We start from the raw sequence: 21,331 nt of genomic DNA, 5'->3' as shown, positions 1-21,331 counted from the left end.
AAGAAAGGGTCTACTGAAGCACCCTTTCATTCAGAAAGGGTCTATTGAAGCACCCTTTCATTCAGTAAGGGTCTGTAGAAGCACACTTTCATTAAGAAAGGGTCTATAGAAGCACCCTTTCTTTCAGAAAGTGTCTATAGAAGCACCCTTTCTTTCAGAAAGTGTCTATAGAAGCACCCTTTCTTTCAGAAAGTGTCTATAGAAGCACCCTTTCTTTCAGAAAGTGTCTATAGAAGCACCCTTTCTTTCAGAAAGTGTCTATAGAAGCACCCTTTCTTTCAGAAAGTGTCTATAGAAGCACCCTTTCTTTCAGAAAGGGTCTATAGAAGCACCCTTTCTTTCAGAAAGGGTCCATAGAAGCACCCTTTCATTCAGAAAGGGTCTATAGAAGCACCCTTTCATTCAGAAAGGGTCTATAGAAGTACCCTTTCACTCAGAAAGGGTCTATAGAAGCACGCTTTCTTTTACAAAGGGTCCATATTGGCACCCTTTCTTTCAGAAAGGGTCTATAGCTGTACCCCTTCTTTCAGAAAGGGTCTATAGAAGCACCATTTCTTTCAGAAAGGGTTATAGGAGCACCCTTTCGTTCAGAAAGGGTCTATAGAATCACGCCTTTGTTCAGAAAGGGTCTATAGAATCACGCCTTTGTTTAGAAAGGGTCTATAGACGGACCATTTCTTTCAGAAAGGGCCTATAGAATGACAATTTCTTTCAGAGAGGGTCAATAGAAAAAAATGTGAATCAAATCGGTGCTTTTATTTCTGTAAACACCATACCATAGAATAGGTAGGCTCAGGGGCCATCTACTATAGAGTCGAGGTCATCATAAAATGCCTCACGATGCGCTGTGCTATTGCAACATCCACTTTAACAAATAGCACAGAATTCATCTTCTCTGAATTAGAAAAACACATTTAGTTTATCATTACAAAATATACATTTTGACTTTTTTATTTTTATTTTTACATTTTTTTATATTATTTTTTTATAAATAATATTATTTATGTCTTAAGTACGAACTAAAGAATTTATTTTTATTTTTAACTTAAACGTTTATATTCTAAATGAAATCGTATACGACAAGAAATGAATGATAATTAATTAATAAGTATTTTAAATTAAATTGGAAATTCATGATTATAATAATTCTTTTTTCTTTTTGTCTTACAAGTTAAAGAAATTTTTAATTTACAAGCGTATTCCGAGGGCGGTTTATTTAACCTATAAAAACGGTTATTTTAGAAATGTTGTATTGTTAATAAATTGGTGTTTTACGTTTTTTTTTTTTGGGTTTTACAAATCATTTATTGTTTGTTGGATTCTTCTTTTATCTCTCTCTCTCTCTAAAAATATATTTTAAATATATATTATTATATAAGCGGTGTACATATATACATTCATTATAAAAAATTTAAATTTTTTACACTTTTTGTTTATTTTGGTTTTGAGTAGGTGTTTGTGTGGGTGTGGGGAGATGATGTTTTTTACTCAATGGAAGATATTTAAGATAGATGATGGATGGAGGGTCATTTTAAGGGGGATATATTATAGAAGTAGATGGACTCATTTGCCATCTACGTTAGATTAGATGGACTTAGAAGCCATCTACCATAGATTAGCCGGGTTTCGAGGCCCTCTTCCATAGAGTTGATGAACCCGGAGACCATCTACCGTCAAGTTGATGAGGCCGGAGACCTTCTGTGATAGAGTAGATGGGCTCAGAGACCACCTAACAAAGGTTAGATGTGCCCAGAGGCCATCTACCCTAAGGATATAGACTCAGAGGCCACCTACCCCAAAGGGTAGGTTAAGTTTCACCCAATACGAAATCTTACGATTTCTTCGGCCTTTCAAAACAATGATTCCGAACCTCCACCATCATCATTATCATGGATAAATGTATCCATTAAATCCATATATCTATGAAAATCATCATATCTTTGTATATCATCTGGTAATAACAAAGATCCTCCTCGGGCTGGCCTCAACAACAAGGTCTGCTGGTGTTATTTGCTGGAAGAAGTCTTTGTTACACCTACAACACCACCTCCGCCACCACCACTACTACTGCTAAGGCCTGAATAATTATTGTTATTATACAAATATGGAATAATATTTGGTTCAATTTCCAACGTTTGTTTAAGTATTGAACTCATAACAAATTCCGTGGAAACAATGGGACATTTGGGATTTCCAAAACGTGTTAAATCCACACAAAGATGCATATCATTGGGACACGTAACAATAATATAAGCATTTGGTGATTGTGAATGTATTTCTGCTATTGCCTGGGCCGAACGACGTTTCTCTTCAACTTTACCACCCGAAGATTCTATCATGCGTACAATTTCCGAACGTGCTGGAAACACGTCGGGCGTAACAAAGAAATGTTTACCCGCAAAAAGGGTAGAACGTGTTGTCGATTGGAGAACAGTGCCTAAATGGAATTTTAGATTTTCATCGACAGGTATGTATTCTATGCGATAGGGATCGGGTGGTAGGAATTTACCCGCTTTGGCACTTTCCACCAACCATTGAGATTTTAAAACATAATCAACATGACAAACAGCTTGTATAAGTTTGCAGGTACGACTTTCGCGTGTCATTACTAAATAGGTAGCATCGACAGGATTATCAACAACAATGCCACCAAGGGAGCTGCAAGGAAAAAGAGAGGAAGATGATGTTATTAATTGTGGTTTTGAAATAAACATGTAATAAGGACTTACACTACAGCCTTTTTAAGTGATTCCGGATCGGCAACTTGTGAGAACAACACCTTTGGTGGCTTGGCCGTTTGGGGATATTCAACACAGAGTATGGTTTCAGGTATTTCTTCTTGATATGGTGAAATTTTCTGCCTTTTAGCCTTCTCATAATATGGATCGGCTAAATAGCGTTTGACCCGTTCGTGGGCTTCTTGGGTGAGGTTTATGGGAGCCTTCCAGGCAGCTGAAAGATGAAAAAAAAGAAAAATAAGAATGATTTGAAGCATCTTTAACAGAAAAGATAAACTAAATTTGAGGTTATGTAGGTACGTACATACATATGTTGGAGTTGTGTTAGAAATGCATGACAAACTATTCTAAAGAAGAGAATTTTGACTTTTCTGAATAATCAAAGCATAAATAAAGGACAATATCGGCAAAATTACATTTTTCAATTTTGAGGTTAGAAACGAACCAAAAAGTTGAGGTTAAACGGTAATTTTAGGTTGAAAAATGTATGCATATATGTAAGTATTGCACAATATTAAAATTTCAAGAAAAAAGGTTCTTTCATGCCAAAATTTCATTTTCATATTTTAGGTTAGAAACGAATCTAACAAAACTTTGTAGTAAAGGGTGTTTTTAAGGGTCCATCTTGGATATCTTAGCCCAGGAAAATGTGTTATTTACACATCAAGTGGATCTATTTACATATTTTTCAGGACATCATCTGCCTAGAAAACGTGGATTTTTTTTAAACATATTTTTGAGGAGATCTTCTGCCTAGAACTCGTGGATTTTTTAAACATATTTTTCAACAGATCATCTGCCTAGAAAACGTGGATTTTTTAAACATATTTTTCAACAGATCATCTGCCTAGAAAACGTGGATTTTTTAAACATATTTTTCAACAGATCATCTGCCTAGAAAACGTGGATTTTTTAAACATATTTTTCAACAGATCATCTGCCTAGAAAACGTGGATTTTTTAAACATATTTTTCAACAGATCATCTGCCTAGAAAACGTGGATTTTTTAAACATATTTTTCAACAGATCATCTGCCTAGAAAACGTGGATTTTTTAAACATATTTTTCAACAGATCATCTGCCTAGAAAACGTGGATTTTTTAAACATATTTTTCAACAGATCATCTGCCTAGAAAACGTGGATTTTTTAAACATATTTTTCAACAGATCATCTGCCTAGAAAACGTGGATTTTTTAAACATATTTTTCAACAGATCATCTGCCTAGAAAACGTGGATTTTTTAAACATATTTTTCAACAGATCATCTGCCTAGAAAACGTGGATTTTTTAAACATATTTTTCAACAGATCATCTGCCTAGAAAACGTGGATTTTTTAAACATATTTTTCAACAGATCATCTGCCTAGAAAACGTGGATTTTTTAAACATATTTTTCAACAGATCATCTGCCTAGAAAACGTGGATTTTTTAAACATATTTTTCAACAGATCATCTGCCTAGAAAACGTGGATTTTTTAAACATATTTTTCAACAGATCATCTGCCTAGAAAACGTGGATTTTTTAAACATATTTTTCAACAGATCATCTGCCTAGAAAACGTGGATTTTTTAAACATATTTTTCAACAGATCATCTGCCTAGAAAACGTGGATTTTTTAAACATATTTTTCAACAGATCATCTGCCTAGAAAACGTGGATTTTTTAAACATATTTTTCAACAGATCATCTGCCTAGAAAACGTGGATTTTTTAAACATATTTTTCAACGGATCATCTGCCTAGAAAACGTGAATTTTTTAAACATATTTTTCAACAGATCATCTACCTAGAAAACGTGGATTTTTTAAACATATTTTTCAACAGATCATCTGCCTAGAAAACGTGGATTTTTTAAACATATTTTTCAACAGATCATCTGCCTAGAAAACGTGGATTTTTTAAACATATTTTTGAGGAGATCTTCTGCCTAGAAAACGTGGATTTTTTAAACATATTTTTCAACAGATCATCTGCCTAGAAAACGTGGATTTTTTAAACATATTTTTCAACAGATCATCTGCCTAGAAAACGTGGATTTTTTAAACATATTTTTCAACAGATCATCTGCCTAGAAAACGTGGATTTTTTAAACATATTTTTCAACAGATCATCTGCCTAGAAAACGTGGATTTTTTAAACATATTTTTCAACAGATCATCTGCCTAGAAAACGTGGATTTTTTAAACATATTTTTCAACAGATCATCTGCCTAGAAAACGTGGATTTTTTAAACATATTTTTCAACAGATCATCTGCCTAGAAAACGTGGATTTTTTAAACATATTTTTCAACAGATCATCTGCCTAGAAAACGTGGATTTTTTAAACATATTTTTCAACAGATCATCTGCCTAGAAAACGTGGATTTTTTAAACATATTTTTCAACAGATCATCTGCCTAGAAAACGTGGATTTTTTAAACATATTTTTCAACAGATCATCTGCCTAGAAAACGTGGATTTTTTAAACATATTTTTCAACAGATCATCTGCCTAGAAAACGTGGATTTTTTAAACATATTTTTCAACAGATCATCTGCCTAGAAAACGTGGATTTTTTAAACATATTTTTCAACAGATCATCTGCCTAGAAAACGTGGATTTTTTAAACATATTTTTCAACAGATCATCTGCCTAGAAAACGTGGATTTTTTAAACATATTTTTCAACAGATCATCTGCCTAGAAAACGTGAATTTTTTAAACATATTTTTCAACAGATCATCTGCCTAGAAAACGTGGATTTTTTAAACATATTTTTCAACAGATCATCTGCCTAGAAAACGTGGATTTTTTAAACATATTTTTCAACAGATCATCTGCCTAGAAAACGTGGATTTTTTAAACATATTTTTCAACAGATCATCTGCCTAGAAAACGTGGATTTTTAAACATATTTTTGAGGAGATCTTCTGCCTAGAAAACGTGGATTTTTTAAACATATTTTTGAGGAGATCTTCTGCCTAGAAAACCTGGATTTTTTAAACATATTTTTGAGGAGATCTTCTGCCTAGAAAACGTGGCTTTTTTAAACATATTTTTGAGGAGATCTTCTGCCTAGAAAACCTGGATTTTTTAAACATATTTTTGAGGAGATCGTCTGCCTAGAAAACGTGGATTTTTTTAAACATATTTTTCAACAGATCATCTGCCTAGAAAACGTGGATTTTTTAAACATATTTTTCAACAGATCGTCTGCCTAGAAAACGTGGATTTTTTTAAACATATTTTTCAACATATCATCTGCCTAGAAAACGTGGATTTTTTAAACATATTTTTCAACAGATCATCTGCCTAGAAAACGTGGATTTTTTAAACATATTTTTCAACAGATCATCTGCCTAGAAAACGTGGATTTTTAAACATATTTTTGAGGAGATCTTCTGCCCAGAAAACGTGGATTTTTTAAACATATTTTTGAGGAGATCTTCTGCCTAGAAAACGTGGCTTTTTTAAACATATTTTTGAGGGGATCTTCTGCCTAGAAAACCTGGATTTTTTAAACATATTTTTGAGGAGATCTTCTGCCTAGAAAACCTGGATTTTTTAAACATATTTTTGAGGAGATCTTCTGCCTAGAAAACGTGGATTTTTTAAACATATTTTTGAGGAGGTCTTCTGCCTAGAAAACGTGGATTTTTTAAACATATTTTTGAGGAGATCTTCTGCCTAGAAAACGTGGATTTTTTAAACATATTTTTGAGGAGATCTTCTGCCTAGAAAACGTGGATTTTTTAAACATATTTTTGAGGAGATCTTCTGCCTAGAAAACGTGGATTTTTTAAACATATTTTTGAGGAGATCTTCTGCCTAGAAAACGAATATTTTTGCGCAAGAAGTATATCAGGAGTACATCAAGAATATCATGATATTTAACAAAGATATCGGTTATATGTCCTAAAGGCAAACAAAGAATTCTAGAAGACACTACCAACCACCACCTTAAATGTCTATAAATCTACATACAACACTTACCCATCAGATGTGGCACCAGTCCATAATCAATACGGAACGGTGGTTGAATATTATATTGTTGATACTTCTGATTGTCGTACTGAGACATTGAGCTAAGATTTCCAATGGTAATGTCACTTAACCACAACGTATTCACCATGGGAATGTTCCATTCTTTGGCAACATTATACATGAGACCTTCGAGTTTTTTACACACCAGTACCGTGTTCATTTTCGACAGATACGATGTATAGATGGCACCACATTCCTGGACCATTTGTTTGATACGATGTTCCTCTTCCGGTTCGAAGCCATTCGATGCAATTATATGTCTTTCCAAAGGTTTCTGATGGCCAAATTGACTGGGAAAGGGCAGGTGCAATGGTTGCCACGGCGGTAACAGCTGTTTCTTTAGGCAAATGTCACTAAGCCAGTAGGCGGTTATGCAACGTTTCGACTCACGCAAAGCTTGCATTACAACACCATGACGTTGAGTACGACACAGGACATGTGTGACCCGAGGACAATATACCTTTTCTATATCACCACCAAATTGTCGTATTGTTTCCATCCATATGGGCAGCTCTTCACCATCGGTTTCTTCATATTCTTCAACAATGTAAAATGTACAACCAACCAAAAAGAGATCAGGCGGCAATTTAAGATTGGGATTGTGACCATAATACTGGGGCCTTTGGGGCATGGGAATTTGTGTAACACGTCCCGGTTGTATATAACCGGCCGGCGTCATTATGCCGGGCCCATGATGACCGTGCAATTGTCCAGGACCTGCAACAACCTGCTGCTGTACTGTACCACCACCACCGGCAGTTACAATCAGCTGTTGTTGTACAATTTGCTGTTGTTGGGGTTGTCCTGGTACACCAGCGGCAATAATATTGTTGGCAGCTACTGGACCGGTAACAATGCCGCCGCCGCCGCCACCCGTTGACATTTGACTTTGTAGCATGGGTCGGCGCATTGCTTGTTGTTGCTGCTGCTGCTGTTGTTGTTGTTGCTGCTGCTGTTGCTGTTGTAGGAGCAGTAATTCCTGTTGGCTACGAACTACTCCGACAACACCACCAGGAGTAACACCAACCTGTTGGGTAATAATTTGATTGGGAATGGCAGAAGAACCACCGGGAGTAACAGCAGTTGGTGCATTGGGATGGGGAGGAGGCGGTGGTTGTTGTTGCATATTGGCATTGTGTTGTTGGGTCATCATACGTAAGGTGCCAGCGGCACTGGCTTCCATTGTTTGCTGACCAGCAGCAGCAATGACACCACCAGCACCACCAACGGCGGATTGTACCCCAGTATTAATGATTTGGCCAGAAGCCAATTGTTGCTGTTGTTGTTGGTTCATTACAAGTTGTTGTTGTTGTTGCAGAGATTGTTGCTGCTGCTGTTGTTGTTGTGGTCCAGCCACAACGACTTGTGTTTGTTGTATGATTTGATGTTGGCTTTGTTGCTGCTGTAATTGAGGGTGTTGTTGAAGCTGCTGCTGCTGTTGTTGTTGTTGCTGGGCAGCCAATACCTGTTGCTGTTGTTGGTTTTGCAACTGCTGGCCCGTGGGATCTTGTACCATTTGCACCATGCTTTGTTGCTGTTGCAATTGCTGCTGTTGTTGTTGTTGCAGGGATGCCTGTTGTGCCACACCCACACCGCCCACAATCGTTTGTTGCTGAGGTTGCTGTTGTTGTTGCTGTTGTACACGACTATTCAACATCTTTGCCAATGCGGTTTTGGTATTCAAATTCATTTGTTGCTGAGTTTGTGGCATATTCAATTGTTGCTGTTGCTGTTGTTGTTGCATTTGACCCTCACCACCAGGGATTTGGGTCTGATTAGACATTACCACAGTTTGTGGTGCTAATGTTGTGATTATATTGCCACCAGAACCTTGCAGAGCTACATTGAAATATGAAAAAAAATACATACAACACGATATCTTAGTTAAAATCATTATTCTTCTTCGTCTTCTTCGTTTAATTGTTCGGAAAAAATCAAAAATTTGTTGGGACGGAGGGAAAAAAACACAAGAAAATCAGGGTGAGTGGAGGGTATTTCAAGATAAAATCTAAAATAAAAGTCTAATATTTGTAAATGAGAATTAAGATTCTTCTAAAATTGTGTCTTTTAAATTTTAAGGTTAGAAACTAATTTTAACAAAAAATTGAGGTTATGTTTTTTTTCAATTAAGACCTACAAATGGGTCACTTGCCTTTGAGTTTTCTCTAAATTTGTGCCATTATTTGAATATTCGAGGTTAAGTACCATTGGAACCAAAGTTGGTAGACAGAATAGGATTTTTGGGAATATGGGACCGAATTAAAAAAAAAATGGGGCGAGCTTCCTAGGCTATACGGTTAGGCTGGTTAGGTTGCGTGAATTTTTCAAGGTACTTCAGCTAAAAAGTCGCACGAATACAAAATGCAAAAACGGAAATCCCAAACTTCATTGGGAAACTCAAGGAAACGGAGAAGCCAAATCGGGTTAGTTGTTAAAAGTTGCAATAACTCAGACGACTTTGGGGACTATTAGCCAAAAAACCGTGGATTTTTTTATAATATTTGTGGATTTATATTTGTATTATTTTTGAGGGACCATCGGCTAAGAAGCTTTGGACTTTTTTAATAATATTTTTGAGGGACCATAAGCCTAGAAGCCGTGGATTTTTTAAAAATATTTTTAAGGGACCATAACCCAAAAAGCTGTGGATTTTTTTAATAATACTTTTGAGGTACCTTCAGCCAAAAAGACGTGGATTTTTAAATGATATTTTTGAGGAACCAAATCCCAAGAAGCCGTGGATTTTTTAATAATATTTTTGAGGTACCAAATCCCAAGAAGCCGGGGATTTTTTAATATTTTTGAGGGACCAAATCCAAAGAAGCCGTGGATTTTTTCATAATATTTTTGAGGGACTTAAAGCTAAGAAGCCGTGGATTTTTTAATAATATTTTTGAGGTACCAAATCCCAAGAACCGTGGATTTTTAATAATATTTTTGAGGGACCCTCAGCCAAAAAGACATGGATTTTTTAATAATATTTTTGAGGGACCAAAAACCCAAGAAGTCGTGGATTTTTTAATAATATTTTTAAGGGACCACAACCCAAAAAGCCGTGGACTTTTTAATAATATTTTTGAGGGACCTAAATCTAGGAACTTTTGTATTGGGAAAGTCGTGCCCGGTGAACTTTTGTATTGGGAAAGTCATGCCCGGTGAACTTTTGTATTGGGAAAGTCATGCCCGGTGAACTTTTGTATGGGAAAAGTCATCTCCGGTGAACTTTTGTATTGGGAAAATCATGCCCGGTGAACTTTTGTATTGGGAAAGTTATGCCCGGTGAACTTTTGTATTGGGAAAGTCATGCCCGGTGAGCTTTTGTATTGGGAAAGTCATCTCCGGTGAACTTTTCTATGGGAAAAGTCATCTCCGGTGAAGTTTTCTATGGGAAAAGTCATGCCCGGTGAACTTTTGTATTGGGAAAGTCATGCCCGGTGAACTTTTGTATTGGGAAAGTCATGCCCGGTGAACTTTTGTATTGGGAAAGTCATCTCCGGTGAACTTTTGTATTGGGAAAGTCATGCCTGGTGAACTTTTGTATTGGGAAAGTCATGCCCGGTGAACTTTTGTATTGGGAAAGTCATCTCCGGTGAACTCTTGTATGGGAAAAGTCATCTCCGGTGAACTTTTGTATTGGGAAAATCATGCCCGGTGAACTTTTGTATTGGGAAAGTCATGCCCGGTGAACTTTTGTATTGGGAAAGTCATGCCCGGTAAACTTTTGTATTGGGAAAGTCATGCCCGGTGAACTTTTGTATTGGGAAAATCATGCCCGGTGAACTTTTGTATTGGGAAAGTCATGCCCGGTGAACTTTTGTATTGGGAAAGTCATCTCCGGTGAACTTTTGTATTGGGAAAGTCATCTCCGGTGAACTTTTGTATTGGGAAAGTCATCTCCGGTGAACTTTTGTATGGGAAAAGTCATCTCCGGTGAACTTTTGTATTGGGAAAGTCATGCCCGGTGAACTTTTGTATTGGGAAAGTCATGCCCGGTAAACTTTTGTATTGGGAAATCATGGCCGGTGAACTTCTGTATTGGGAAAGTCGTGCCCGGTGAACTTTTGTATGGGAAAAGTCATCTCCGGTGAACTTTTGTATTGGGAAAGTCATGCCCGGTGAACTTTTGTATTGGGAAAGTCATGCCCGGTGAACTTTTGTATTGGGAAAGTCATGCCCGGTGAACTTTTGTATTGGGAAAGTCATGCCCGGTGAACTTTTGTATTGGGAAAGTCATGCCCGGTGAACTTTTGTATTGGGAAAGTCATGCCCGGTGAACTTTTGTATTGGGAAAGTCATGCCCGGTGAACTTTTGTATGGGAAAAGTCATCTCCGGTGAACTTTTGTATTGGGAAAATCATGCCCGGTGAACTTTTGTATTGGGAAAGTTATGCCCGGTGAACTTTTGTATTGGGAAAGTCATGCCCGGTGAGCTTTTGTATTGGGAAAGTCATCTCCGGTGAACTTTTCTATGGGAAAAGTCATCTCCGGTGAACTTTTCTATGGGAAAAGTCATGCCCGGTGAACTTTTGTATTGGGAAAGTCATGCCCGGTGAACTTTTGTATTGGGAAAGTCATGCCCGGTGAACTTTTGTATTGGGAAAGTCATCTCCGGTGAACTTTTGTATTGGGAAAGTCATGCCTGGTGAACTTTTGTATTGGGAAAGTCATGCCCGGTGAACTTTTGTATTGGGAAAGTCATCTCCGGTGAACTCTTGTATGGGAAAAGTCATCTCCGGTGAACTTTTGTATTGGGAAAATCATGCCCGGTGAACTTTTGTATTGGGAAAGTCATGCCCGGTGAACTTTTGTATTGGGAAAGTCATCTCCGGTGAACTTTTGTATTGGGAAAGTCATCTCCGGTGAACTTTTGTATTGGGAAAGTCATCTCCGGTGAACTTTTGTATGGGAAAAGTCATCTCCGGTGAACTTTTGTATTGGGAAAGTCATGCCCGGTAAACTTTTGTAATGGGAAAGTCATGCCCGGTAAACTTTTGTATTGGGAAATCATGGCCGGTGAACTTCTGTATTGGGAAAGTCGTGCCCGGTGAACTTTTGTATGGGAAAAGTCATCTCCGGTGAACTTTTGTATTGGGAAAGTCATGCCCGGTGAACTTTTGTATTGGGAAAGTCATGCCCGGTAACCTTTTGTATTGGGAAATCATGGCCGGTGAACTTTTGTATTGGGAAAGTCGTGCCCGGTGAACTTTTGTATTGGGAAAGTCATGCCCGGTGAACTTTTGTATTGGGAAAGTCATCTCCGGTGAACTTTTGTATAGGGAAAGTCATGCCCGGTGAAATTTTGTATTGGGAAAGTCATGCCCGGTGAACTTTTGTATTGGGAAAGTCATGAACTTTTGTATTGGGAAAGTCATGCCCGGTGAACTTTTGTATTGGGAAAGTCATGCCGGTGAACTTTTGTATTGGGAAAGTCATCTCCGGTGAACTTTTCTATGGGAAAAGTCATCTCCGGTGAACTTTTGTATTGGGAAAGTCATGCCCGGTGAACTTTTGAATTGGGAAAGTCATGCCGGTGAACTTTTGTATTGGGAAAGTCATCTCCGGTGAACTTTTCTATGGGAAAAGTCATCTCCGGTGAACTTTTGTATTGGGAAAGTCATGCCCGGTGAACTTTTGTATTGGGAAAGTCATGCCCGGTGATCTTTTAAATTGGGAAAGTCATGCCCGGTGAACTTTTGTATTGGGAAAGTCATCTCCGGTGAACTTTTCTATGGGAAAAGTCATCTCCGGTGAACTTTTGTATTGGGAAAGTCATGCCCGGTGAACTTTTGTATTGGGAAAGTCATGCCCGGTGACCTTTTGTATTGGGAAAGTCATCTCCGGTGAACTTTTGTATTGGGAAAGTCATGCCCGGTGAACTTTTGTATTGGGAAAGTCATGCCCGGTAAACTTTTGTATTGGGAAAGTCATGCCCGGTAAACTTTTGTATTGGGAAAGTCATGCCCGGTGAACTTTTGTATTGGGAAAGTCATCTCCGGTGAACTTTTGTATGGGAAAAGTCATCTCCGGTGAACTTTTGTATTGGGAAAATCATGCCCGGTGAACTTTTGTATTGGGAAAGTCATGCCGGGTGAACTTTTGTATTGGGAAAGTCATGCCCGGTGAACTTCTGTATTGGGAAAGTCATGTCCGGTGAACTTTTGTATTGGGAAAGTCATGCCCGGTGAACTTTTGTATTGGGAAAGTCATGCCCGGTGAACTTTTGTATTGGGAAAGTCATCTCCGGTGAACTTTTGTATTGGGAAAGTCATATTTTTGAAGTACCAAATCCCAAGAAGCCGTGGATTTTTTAATAATATTTTTGAGGGACCTAAAGCTAAGAAGCCGTGGATTTTTTAATAATATTTTTGAGGTACCAAATCCCAAGAAGCCGTGGATTTTTTAATAATATTTTTGAGGTACCAAAAGCCAAGAAGCCGTGGATTTTTTAATATTATTTTTTGAGGGACCAAATCCCAAGAAGCCGTGGATTTTTTAATAATATTTTTGAGGTACCAAATCTCAAGAAGCCGTGGATTTTTTAATAATACTTTTGAGGTACCCTCAGCCAAAAAGACGTGGATTTTTTTATAATATTTTTGAGGGACCAAAAGCCAAGAAGCCGTGGATTTTTTAATAATATTTTTAAGGGACCACAACCCAAAAAGCAGTGGATTTTTTCATAATATTTTTGAGGGACCATCAGTCAAAAAAGATGTGGATTTTTTAATAATATTTTTGAGGGACCAAAAGCTAAGAAGCAGTGGATTTTTTAACAATATTTTTCAGGGACCCATCAGCCAAGAAGCCGTGGATTTTTAATAATGTTTTCGTGGGACCATCTGCCAGATGCAGTGGATTTTTTAACAATATTTTTCAGGGACCCATCAGCCAAGAAGCCTTGGATTTTTCATAATGTTTTCGTGGGACCATCAGCCTAGAAGCCATGGATTTTCTTGGATTTTTTTATAATATTTTTGAGGGAGAGGATCCGTCGATCGCATATCTGGAGAGAACTTTTCTTGGCCGAACCAAGAAAACATGGGTTTCTACAATATCTTTGAGGGACCAACTGCCATGGAAAGAGACTTTAAACATATTCTATCGATTTTTAAAAGGGTTTTCCGGCTTTCAAAAAAAAAAAAAAAAACAAAAAATAAAATCTCCCTTACCTTGACCTCCTCCTTGTTGCATTGTTTGACCTGCGATCATTTGATTGGTTACAACCGTTTGCTGTTGCTGCTGCTGTGGTTGTTGGATAATGGTTTGTTGTTCAATTACTTGACCACCAGGACCGGTTATAACTTGTACAGTTTGATGGCCAGGTTTTTGAGCAACAATTTGTTGTTGTTGAGCAGCGGCCGCTTGTTGTTGTTGCTGCTGTTGTTGCAACTGAACTCGCAATTGTTGGCGTTGCAGTAATATTTGCTGATTGGGGTCATTGGGATTGTAAATTTGCTGTTGCTGCTGCTGTTGTTGCAATTGCTGTTGAGTCATAGTAATGGGTGTACCACCACCAACTACTCCTGCCGTTCCTGCTGCTCCTCCGCCAACAACTCCACCAGCTGTCACAATTTGCTGCTGCTGGCCAATGGGTGTTAAGCCCGGTGCCCGTCCCGTCCTAACAACAACTTGCCTCTGTTGTTGTTGTAACCACTGCATTTGTTGTTGTTGTGTTAGACCAGCTGGCATTTGAGATTGCACAATAATATGCTGAGTTGTGGGTCCCACCGGCCTGGGTGGGGTACCCAAAGCACTGGCCACAACATTGGGGGCACCTGGCCGCGGTTGATAGGCCACCTGTTGACGCAACATTACCCTTTGTTTATTTTGTTGTAGTTTCGATATATATTCTGCCTTTTTGATGGGATCCAAGGACATAAAATGGGCATGAGTTTTATCATCCAGCTGTATTAGTTGTCTTTGGGGTTGAGCTCCGGGTGGTAGGCCAGCCACAGTCTGCTGTTGCCATTGTCCTGCTCCCGAGGGTCGTATGGAACGTATAAACTGCTGTTGTTGTTGCTGCTGCTGTTGGGGTTGTTGTGGTATAATTTGTTGGATTTGCGATTGTTGCCCCTGTAGCGGTGATTGTAGGCCACCCGATGAGCTGGGTGTACCGGGTTGCTGGGACTGTTGCTGTTGTTGGGCTGGACTTTGTGGTGACCAGTGAGGTTGTTGTTGCTGCTGTTGTTGATGTTGTGGTGAGGTGGCCTGTTGTATAAGTATTTGTTGCTGTTGTTGTTGTGGCGATTGTGGAGGAGGTGTTTGTTGTGGTATTTGTTGCTGTGACTGCTGTGGTTGTTGTTGTATGAGTACAGTCTGTTGTTGTATGGGTTGTTGTTGTAATATTATTTGTTGTTGATGCTGTGGTGATTGGGGTATTTGTTGTTGTTGCTGTTGAGGATCTATTATCTGTTGCTGATGCTGTTGAATTTGCATTTGTTGTTGCTGTTGTTTTTGTTGTTGTACCAAAATCTGTTGTTGTTGCTGCTGCTGAGGACTTTGTAATATAGTTTGTGTACCCGTTAAGATATGTTGTTGTGGTATTGTCTGTTGTATAATGATTTGTTGTTGTTGCTGCTGGCCAGGATGTTGGGGACTTTGTTGTAAGATTTGTTGTTGCACAATTTGTTGCTGTTGAGGTCCCTGTACCTGTTGTTGTCCCACCACAATGGCATTAGGTGGCTGTTGTTGCTGCTGCAACTGCTGCTGTTGTTGTTGCTGTAATTGAGCCTTTTGCTGTAACTGCAATTGCTGTTGTTGTTGTAAATATTGCAACCTCTGAGGATTATTGATAATTTGTTGATTTATAACAATTTGTTGTTGCTGCTGTTGTGGATGAGCTTGAGATTGTTGCTGCACCTGTTGCTGTTGTTGTTGTTGTGGAGAAGCATTGGGTGCAACTTGGTGTTGTTGCAAAAGAATCCTTTGCTGTTGCTGTTGTTGGGGTGCCTGCAATATATTACCTTCCAAATCCATTATCTGTTGTTGATGCACAATTGTCTGTTGTTGTTGCTGCTGGGGCCTTTGTCCATACATTGGCGGCGGCGGTTGTTGCTGCTGTTGTTGTTGTTTCATCATTTGATTTGGACTTTGGGCTATTTGTTGAACGACTTGTGTTTGTTGTTGCTGACCCACAACAGTCTGCATTTGCTGTTGTTGCTGGGATTGTTGAATCTGCTGACCAGCCGCTTGCTGCTGTTGTTGTTGCTGTTGTTGCATTGCTGTAACATTTGTCTGATTGACTATAAAGAAGTTTTGATTCTGTTGATTTTGCTGAAGTATTTGCTGTTGTTGTTGTAAACTTAATTGATTAAATTGCTGTTGACTGATAATATATTTCGGCTTATTGGGGGTACCGGGAGGAGCAGCTGTTGTGTTACCTCCTCCTGCACTTAGAACCTGTTGTAATTGACCTCCAGCCTGTTGTTGTTGAGTATTCTGAATTTGTTGTTGTTGCTGCTGTTGCAGTTGAGCCTGCCTTTGGTGTAGAAGTTGTTGTTGTGTGGCTGTTTGAAATGTGGTTCCCGGTGCTGGTTGTATGGTTTGCTGAATAATACGAACACCACCGGCGGCTTGCGTTTGTGATTGCGGCTGTTGTTGTTGATTTTGTAAAAGTTGTTGTTGTTGCTGCTGCTGTTGCATAATTATTTGCTGCTGTTGTCGTTGTTCATGCTGTGGTGAGGTACCCACAAATTGAATTTGCTGATTTGGGGATTGTTGAATGGTTTGTTGTTGCTGTGTAACAACTTGTTGTTGTAGTTGTGTTTGTAATTGCTGCTGATTGCCTAGTACATTCTGCTGCACAGGTTGCTGCTGCTGCTGTATGTGCTGTGGAGATACCATTCCAGGTTTTTGTTGCAGAATTTGTTGTTGTGGCTGTTGTTGTTGTAATTGCATGATGTGTTGTTGCTTCTGTTGTTGCACAGTGACCATGTGACTTTGTATGATTTGCTGCCCTTGGGCTGTAGCTGTATTTATGACTTGCCTTTGAGCAGATCCACCAACAGCAGCACCACCACCAGCTGTTTGATTAACGGCATTGCCAAGCAATTGTTGCTGTTGCTGCTGAGGTGATGGCTGCTGAGCTTGATTTTGTTGCTGAACTTGGTTTTGTTGCTGAACTTGATTTTGTTGCTGGACTTGTGTTTGTTGCTGCTGCTGCTGTTGTTGTTGTTGCTGTTGCAATTGTTGTTGCTGCTGTTGTTGTAATTGCTGCTGTTGTTGTTGTAATTGCTGTTGCTTTAACTGCTGAGTCCTCATAATTAGCGATTCATGATTTGGACTGGGTGCAGAACGACTGAGTATTTGAGCCACCTGTACGGGATCTGTGGGATCAATGGGTTTATGACTGGAAATTTGCATTTTGGATTGTTGTTGTTGCTGCATAATAGGTGAGGGTGGTGCCGGTGAGGCTCTATGTTGTGGAGATTGCTGCTGTTGCTGTTGTTGCTGCTGCTGCTGCTGCATTTGTTGCATCTGCAATTGGACACGCTGTGGTTGCTGGAACGGCTGGGGAGACATCATATGCTGGGGAGATTGTTGTTGTTGTCTCTGCTGTTGTTGTTGCTGTTGTGATTGTCTTACCTGCTGCAACTGTTGCCGCAATTGTTGTTGTGGTCCAGCCATACCCGGCGATTGAGGAGGTGGCGGTGGTGTCATTTGTGGTGCTGGAGATTGTAACTGGCGGGGTGAGGGATTTTGTTGCATACGTGGTGATTGTTGTTGCATTTGCATTTGTTGCTGCTGCTGTTGTTGTTGTTGCTGCTGCTGTAATTGTAGTTGTTGCTGCAATTGTTGCTGCTGTTGCAGTAATTGCTGCTGCTGTTGCTGTATTTGTCTTTGTAGAGCCTGCTGTTGTGGTGTCAAACTTTGACCACTTTGTATTTGTTGTTGTAATTGCATTTGCTGTTGTTGCAATATTTGCTGTTGTCTCAATATGTGCTGATGCAACATCTGAGGCGACATTGTAATGGTTTGTTGTGGCTGTTGGGGACTAGGTTGCTGTATGGTTTGTCCTGATGTGGATGATGCAGTGGTCGATTGTTGTCCCACCACAGTGGAGGGTGACATTTGTATTTGCGAAATATGCTGGGGTGATTGTCCCGCCAGTTGGTTGGGCGTATGCGGTGGTTGTGGTGTGGTTGAGGGTTGTGGAGTACGAGGTGCCTGTGGTGTTTGACGGCCACTTATGGGCTGAGGAGTCCTTGGTGGTTGTGGGGTACCAGTGGGAGTAGGAGTTCTGGAATCAGGATTTGTGGAGGTGGGTGTACGTGGTGGTTGGGACATAAATTGCTGCTGTTGCTGAACTTGATTGGGTGACTGCAGTTGTTGCAATTGCTGTTGTTGTTGCTGAGCTTGAGCATGATGCTGCTGCTGTTGTTGTTGTAGACTAACATTTGGTATAATTTTTTGTTGTAAAATAATTTGCTGAGGTGGTCCACCTCCCACGCCTGGAGTGGTTATGGCACTTGTTGTTGTTGTTCCAGATGATAATGACTGTTGTGACATTTGCGATGATTGTTGCATGAGATGTTGTTGCTGTTGCAATATTTGTTGTTGCTGCTGCTGTTGATTAACACTACGTGGACGTACAAAAACAATTTGCGATTGTTGTTGTTGATGATGCAGTTGAGGTGAGGGAACAGGTGGAGGCGGAGGTGGTGGCTGTGGTTGCTGCTGCTGTTGCTGTTGTTGTAATTGTAAATTGGTCGTTGTCATGGAAGAATTATCCATGGAGGAAAGATTACCCCCAAATGGCGATGTTGAGGAGGGTGGCATATCACTTTTTGGTGTTGTGGGTGTGGAAGATGAGGTAGTTGCTGTTGGTGTCGTTGCCGGCGAGGACGACGACGATGCTAAAACATTTGCTACTTGTGATTGTTGGACAGTCTTATTATCTTTTGCAGCGGCGGCAGTTATTTGTACAGCTGCTGCTTGCAACTGGGATTTTATATTTGCTATACTTTGAGCAGCATCTAGAGTTGATACCGATGTCGATTCCGTGGCCTTATCTATTAGAGTGTCATCATCAAAACCTAAAATATTGGATAATGTTTGTTCAACCGACTGCTGGGCAATAGATTGTGAACCAAGTGGTTGCTGTTGTGGCTGTTGTTGTTGTTGTTGTGGTGCAGATGGCTGAGGCGGAAGATTGGCTGCCGGTGATGTTAGCTGGGGTTGTGTGGGTGTTGTTGGCATCGACGAAACCTTATTGCTGTTTGTACTGGATGTTCCTGCCAGCGGTGTTGCTGTGGCTGTAACTGCAACCGGTTGTGCCTGTGGTTGTGTTATTTGAGGTAATTTTGGTTTCTCTACAATTTTCAATAGCCTTGGATGATACCCATCACAGGGTAATAATTTCTTTTGTTTCAAACAATCCAATACCCAATCTGGTGTAACAATGCTTATGGCACTTTTCGGCAGTGCAAGCGCTTTTGTATAGACTGGACCACCGGCCACACCGGAAATTAAATGACTATTATTACCAGTGAAATTTGATGTAACTTGGGCTCCATTATATGTCAACATTGCATACAGACGTTTACGATCATTTGCCGAAACATTAACAATGGCCACAGAAATATTTTTCATTAAACGATTAACACTGGGATCAAATGCCGATGTCGAAGCCAAACGACCCAATTTCACACTGTGTATGACCCATTGTTCTGTAACCGGTATCACAGTGTAAAGATCGAGGCTCATCATTAACTCATCTTCGGCATAATTGGGAGCACATATTAAATGTGTCACCATATCGGTGAGGAAGGGTTTTTTCTGTGCACCCCCATTCTTCAACAGTTGATCGATCTGAAAATAAACAGATTTAAATTTTTTAGAAATCTTTATTTTTTTATTTCAAAAATCCCCCTAGAAATGGTGTAATTTTGTCAAAAAACTTGTGCCACCCTGTTATGAACACACACACAAAGTGCCTGACAACTGATTGTCAAACTAAGCGCCCTTTTTCACACCCCTCCGACGACGAACAACTAAACACACCATTAGAAATGAAAACTAGAATTGTCCCACACTTTCCATACCCCGCCTAAGAATCTTACCTCTTCTTCTAGATTGCCCACAACAAAATATCGAATATTTGTAAACAAATTTTCACTTATTTTTAAGTTCTCCATGTTTAATTATTCTTCTTTCACATTGAACAACAGCCGAGCAAAACCAGGCAGTATTGAAAAAGACCTTTCTTTGTTTTTGTTAAATTAGGTGAGTGTGTTTCGTCGTGTTTTCTTTTCTGACTGGGCCGCACAGAAAAAGTCACAACCAGCAAGAAATATTTTTTGGCAAATTTTAAATTCACTTTTTCACAGCTTTAATGCAAATTTTATGACGAAAATCCATTTGATAACGCAACAGAAGTGGTTTATTTCAGTAATGCACATTTTTTCAGAACTTTAAACATAATTCAAATAATGATTTTTAGTGTTTTTTCTTGTAAAACTAAATAATAAACCAAAAAAGAACGCTAACCACACTGTACTCTGTGCTATTCACTGCGAAATGATAACATGATTGAATGTCAGCGAAAGAGATCTATAGATGCTATAAATTATCAGAGCGACCTCATTCAATTGCGGTTGCGTCTTTTTGCTTGTTTTTTTTTCTGTTTGAGCAAGATCTATTGAGTCCCCAGCCACACAGCGAAATAAATATCATGAAATTGTGAACTCTTATGGGTACTTTACACGATATGTTTTTTTTATATATGAATTGTCACTTTGCATATACATTTTGTACGGGAGAAGTGACAACTCATATGTAAAAAACATATCGTGTAAAGTACCCATTTGATCGTTTTTTTTCATATTTTATGTGAAAATATGAAACAATTGATGGGAATTACTATAACGAAGAAAGATTTAAGAACAAATTTTTAATTTATTCCATCATTTAGGTATAAATGGCGCTATATAAGCACTATATATTTAGAGATTTTTTAAGGCAAAATACCGTCAATGTTTGTTTTTTCTTCTTTTGTAATGCCTCTGCTATAGAAATATATAAAAATAACGATAATTTTTTCTTAAATTTTGAATGTATAAAAAGTCTGGCAAACATTTGAAATTCTTAAGAAAAAATTGGTAGATATGATTAACTAGGATAATTTATACCCAAATTTTGGACGTAAATAGATAATAGCTGTCCTTCTGCAACAATATTTGAGGTCTACTATGAAAATAAATATTGTCAGCATGGTAGAATAATTCATAGGTAGGCCACAGCTAACAGCTGATTACAATTTTTTTCTTTTTATGGCTTCTTCTGTTAAAAGCAGCGTTGACATTTCTTACTGTTGTTGACATTATACAATAATAAGGGTAGATGCATCGGTGTATTTTCCCAACAAAAACTTCACTGTAAGATATATCTTAAAATTGAGAACAAGGACGAAAAATTCTATTAGCATTTGCAAAATTAAATTGGTTAATAGTGATACTTGCGAAATAACGATTTGTAAAATATTGATTATAATTGAAATTTGTTCTGAAAGTACGAGAACGAAAAACTACAAATATTGTAAAAATTCTAGCTGCAATGTCAACGTATATGC

The 21,331-nt window shown here is 38.8% G+C and overlaps 1 protein-coding gene across 1 annotated transcript; it reads right to left on the bottom strand.

The window, feature by feature from the left end:
* Nucleotides 1-1,276: 1,276 nt before the first annotated feature.
* Ptip (PAX transcription activation domain interacting protein) lies at nt 1,277-20,277 on the bottom strand. Its single transcript, XM_073979862.1, has 5 exons — nt 19,824-20,277; nt 13,932-19,572; nt 6,712-8,601; nt 2,730-2,952; nt 1,277-2,658 (listed from the first exon to the last, which is right to left on the bottom strand). Exons 1-5 carry the CDS (start codon nt 19,896-19,898, stop codon nt 2,007-2,009), a joined length of 8,481 nt encoding a protein of 2,826 aa, XP_073835963.1. The 5' UTR covers nt 19,899-20,277; the 3' UTR covers nt 1,277-2,006.
* Nucleotides 20,278-21,331: the final 1,054 nt, after the last annotated feature.

This window comes from Musca autumnalis, unplaced genomic scaffold (genome assembly GCF_047663935.1).
Source record: "Musca autumnalis isolate F117 unplaced genomic scaffold, ASM4766393v1 scaffold_4, whole genome shotgun sequence".
Taxonomy (NCBI): domain Eukaryota; kingdom Metazoa; phylum Arthropoda; class Insecta; order Diptera; family Muscidae; genus Musca; species Musca autumnalis.
The sequence above is the reverse complement of the archived record's forward strand: the minus strand, read 5'-3'. Positions and strand labels throughout refer to the sequence as shown.

What these genes read in the sequence shown, in the direction of transcription:
- Ptip (XM_073979862.1), bottom strand. Translation starts at nt 19,898, where the DNA reads ATGGAGAACTTAAAAATAAGTGAAAATTTGTTTACAAATATTCGATAT. An exon ending in TGGGCAATCTAGAAGAAGAG is followed by an intron (nt 19,573 to 19,823) that starts GTAAGATTCTTA and finishes GTTTATTTTCAG; the next exon opens with ATCGATCAACTGTTGAAGAA. An exon ending in GCAACAAGGAGGAGGTCAAG is followed by an intron (nt 8,602 to 13,931) that starts GTAAGGGAGATT and finishes ATTTCAATGTAG; the next exon opens with CTCTGCAAGGTTCTGGTGGC.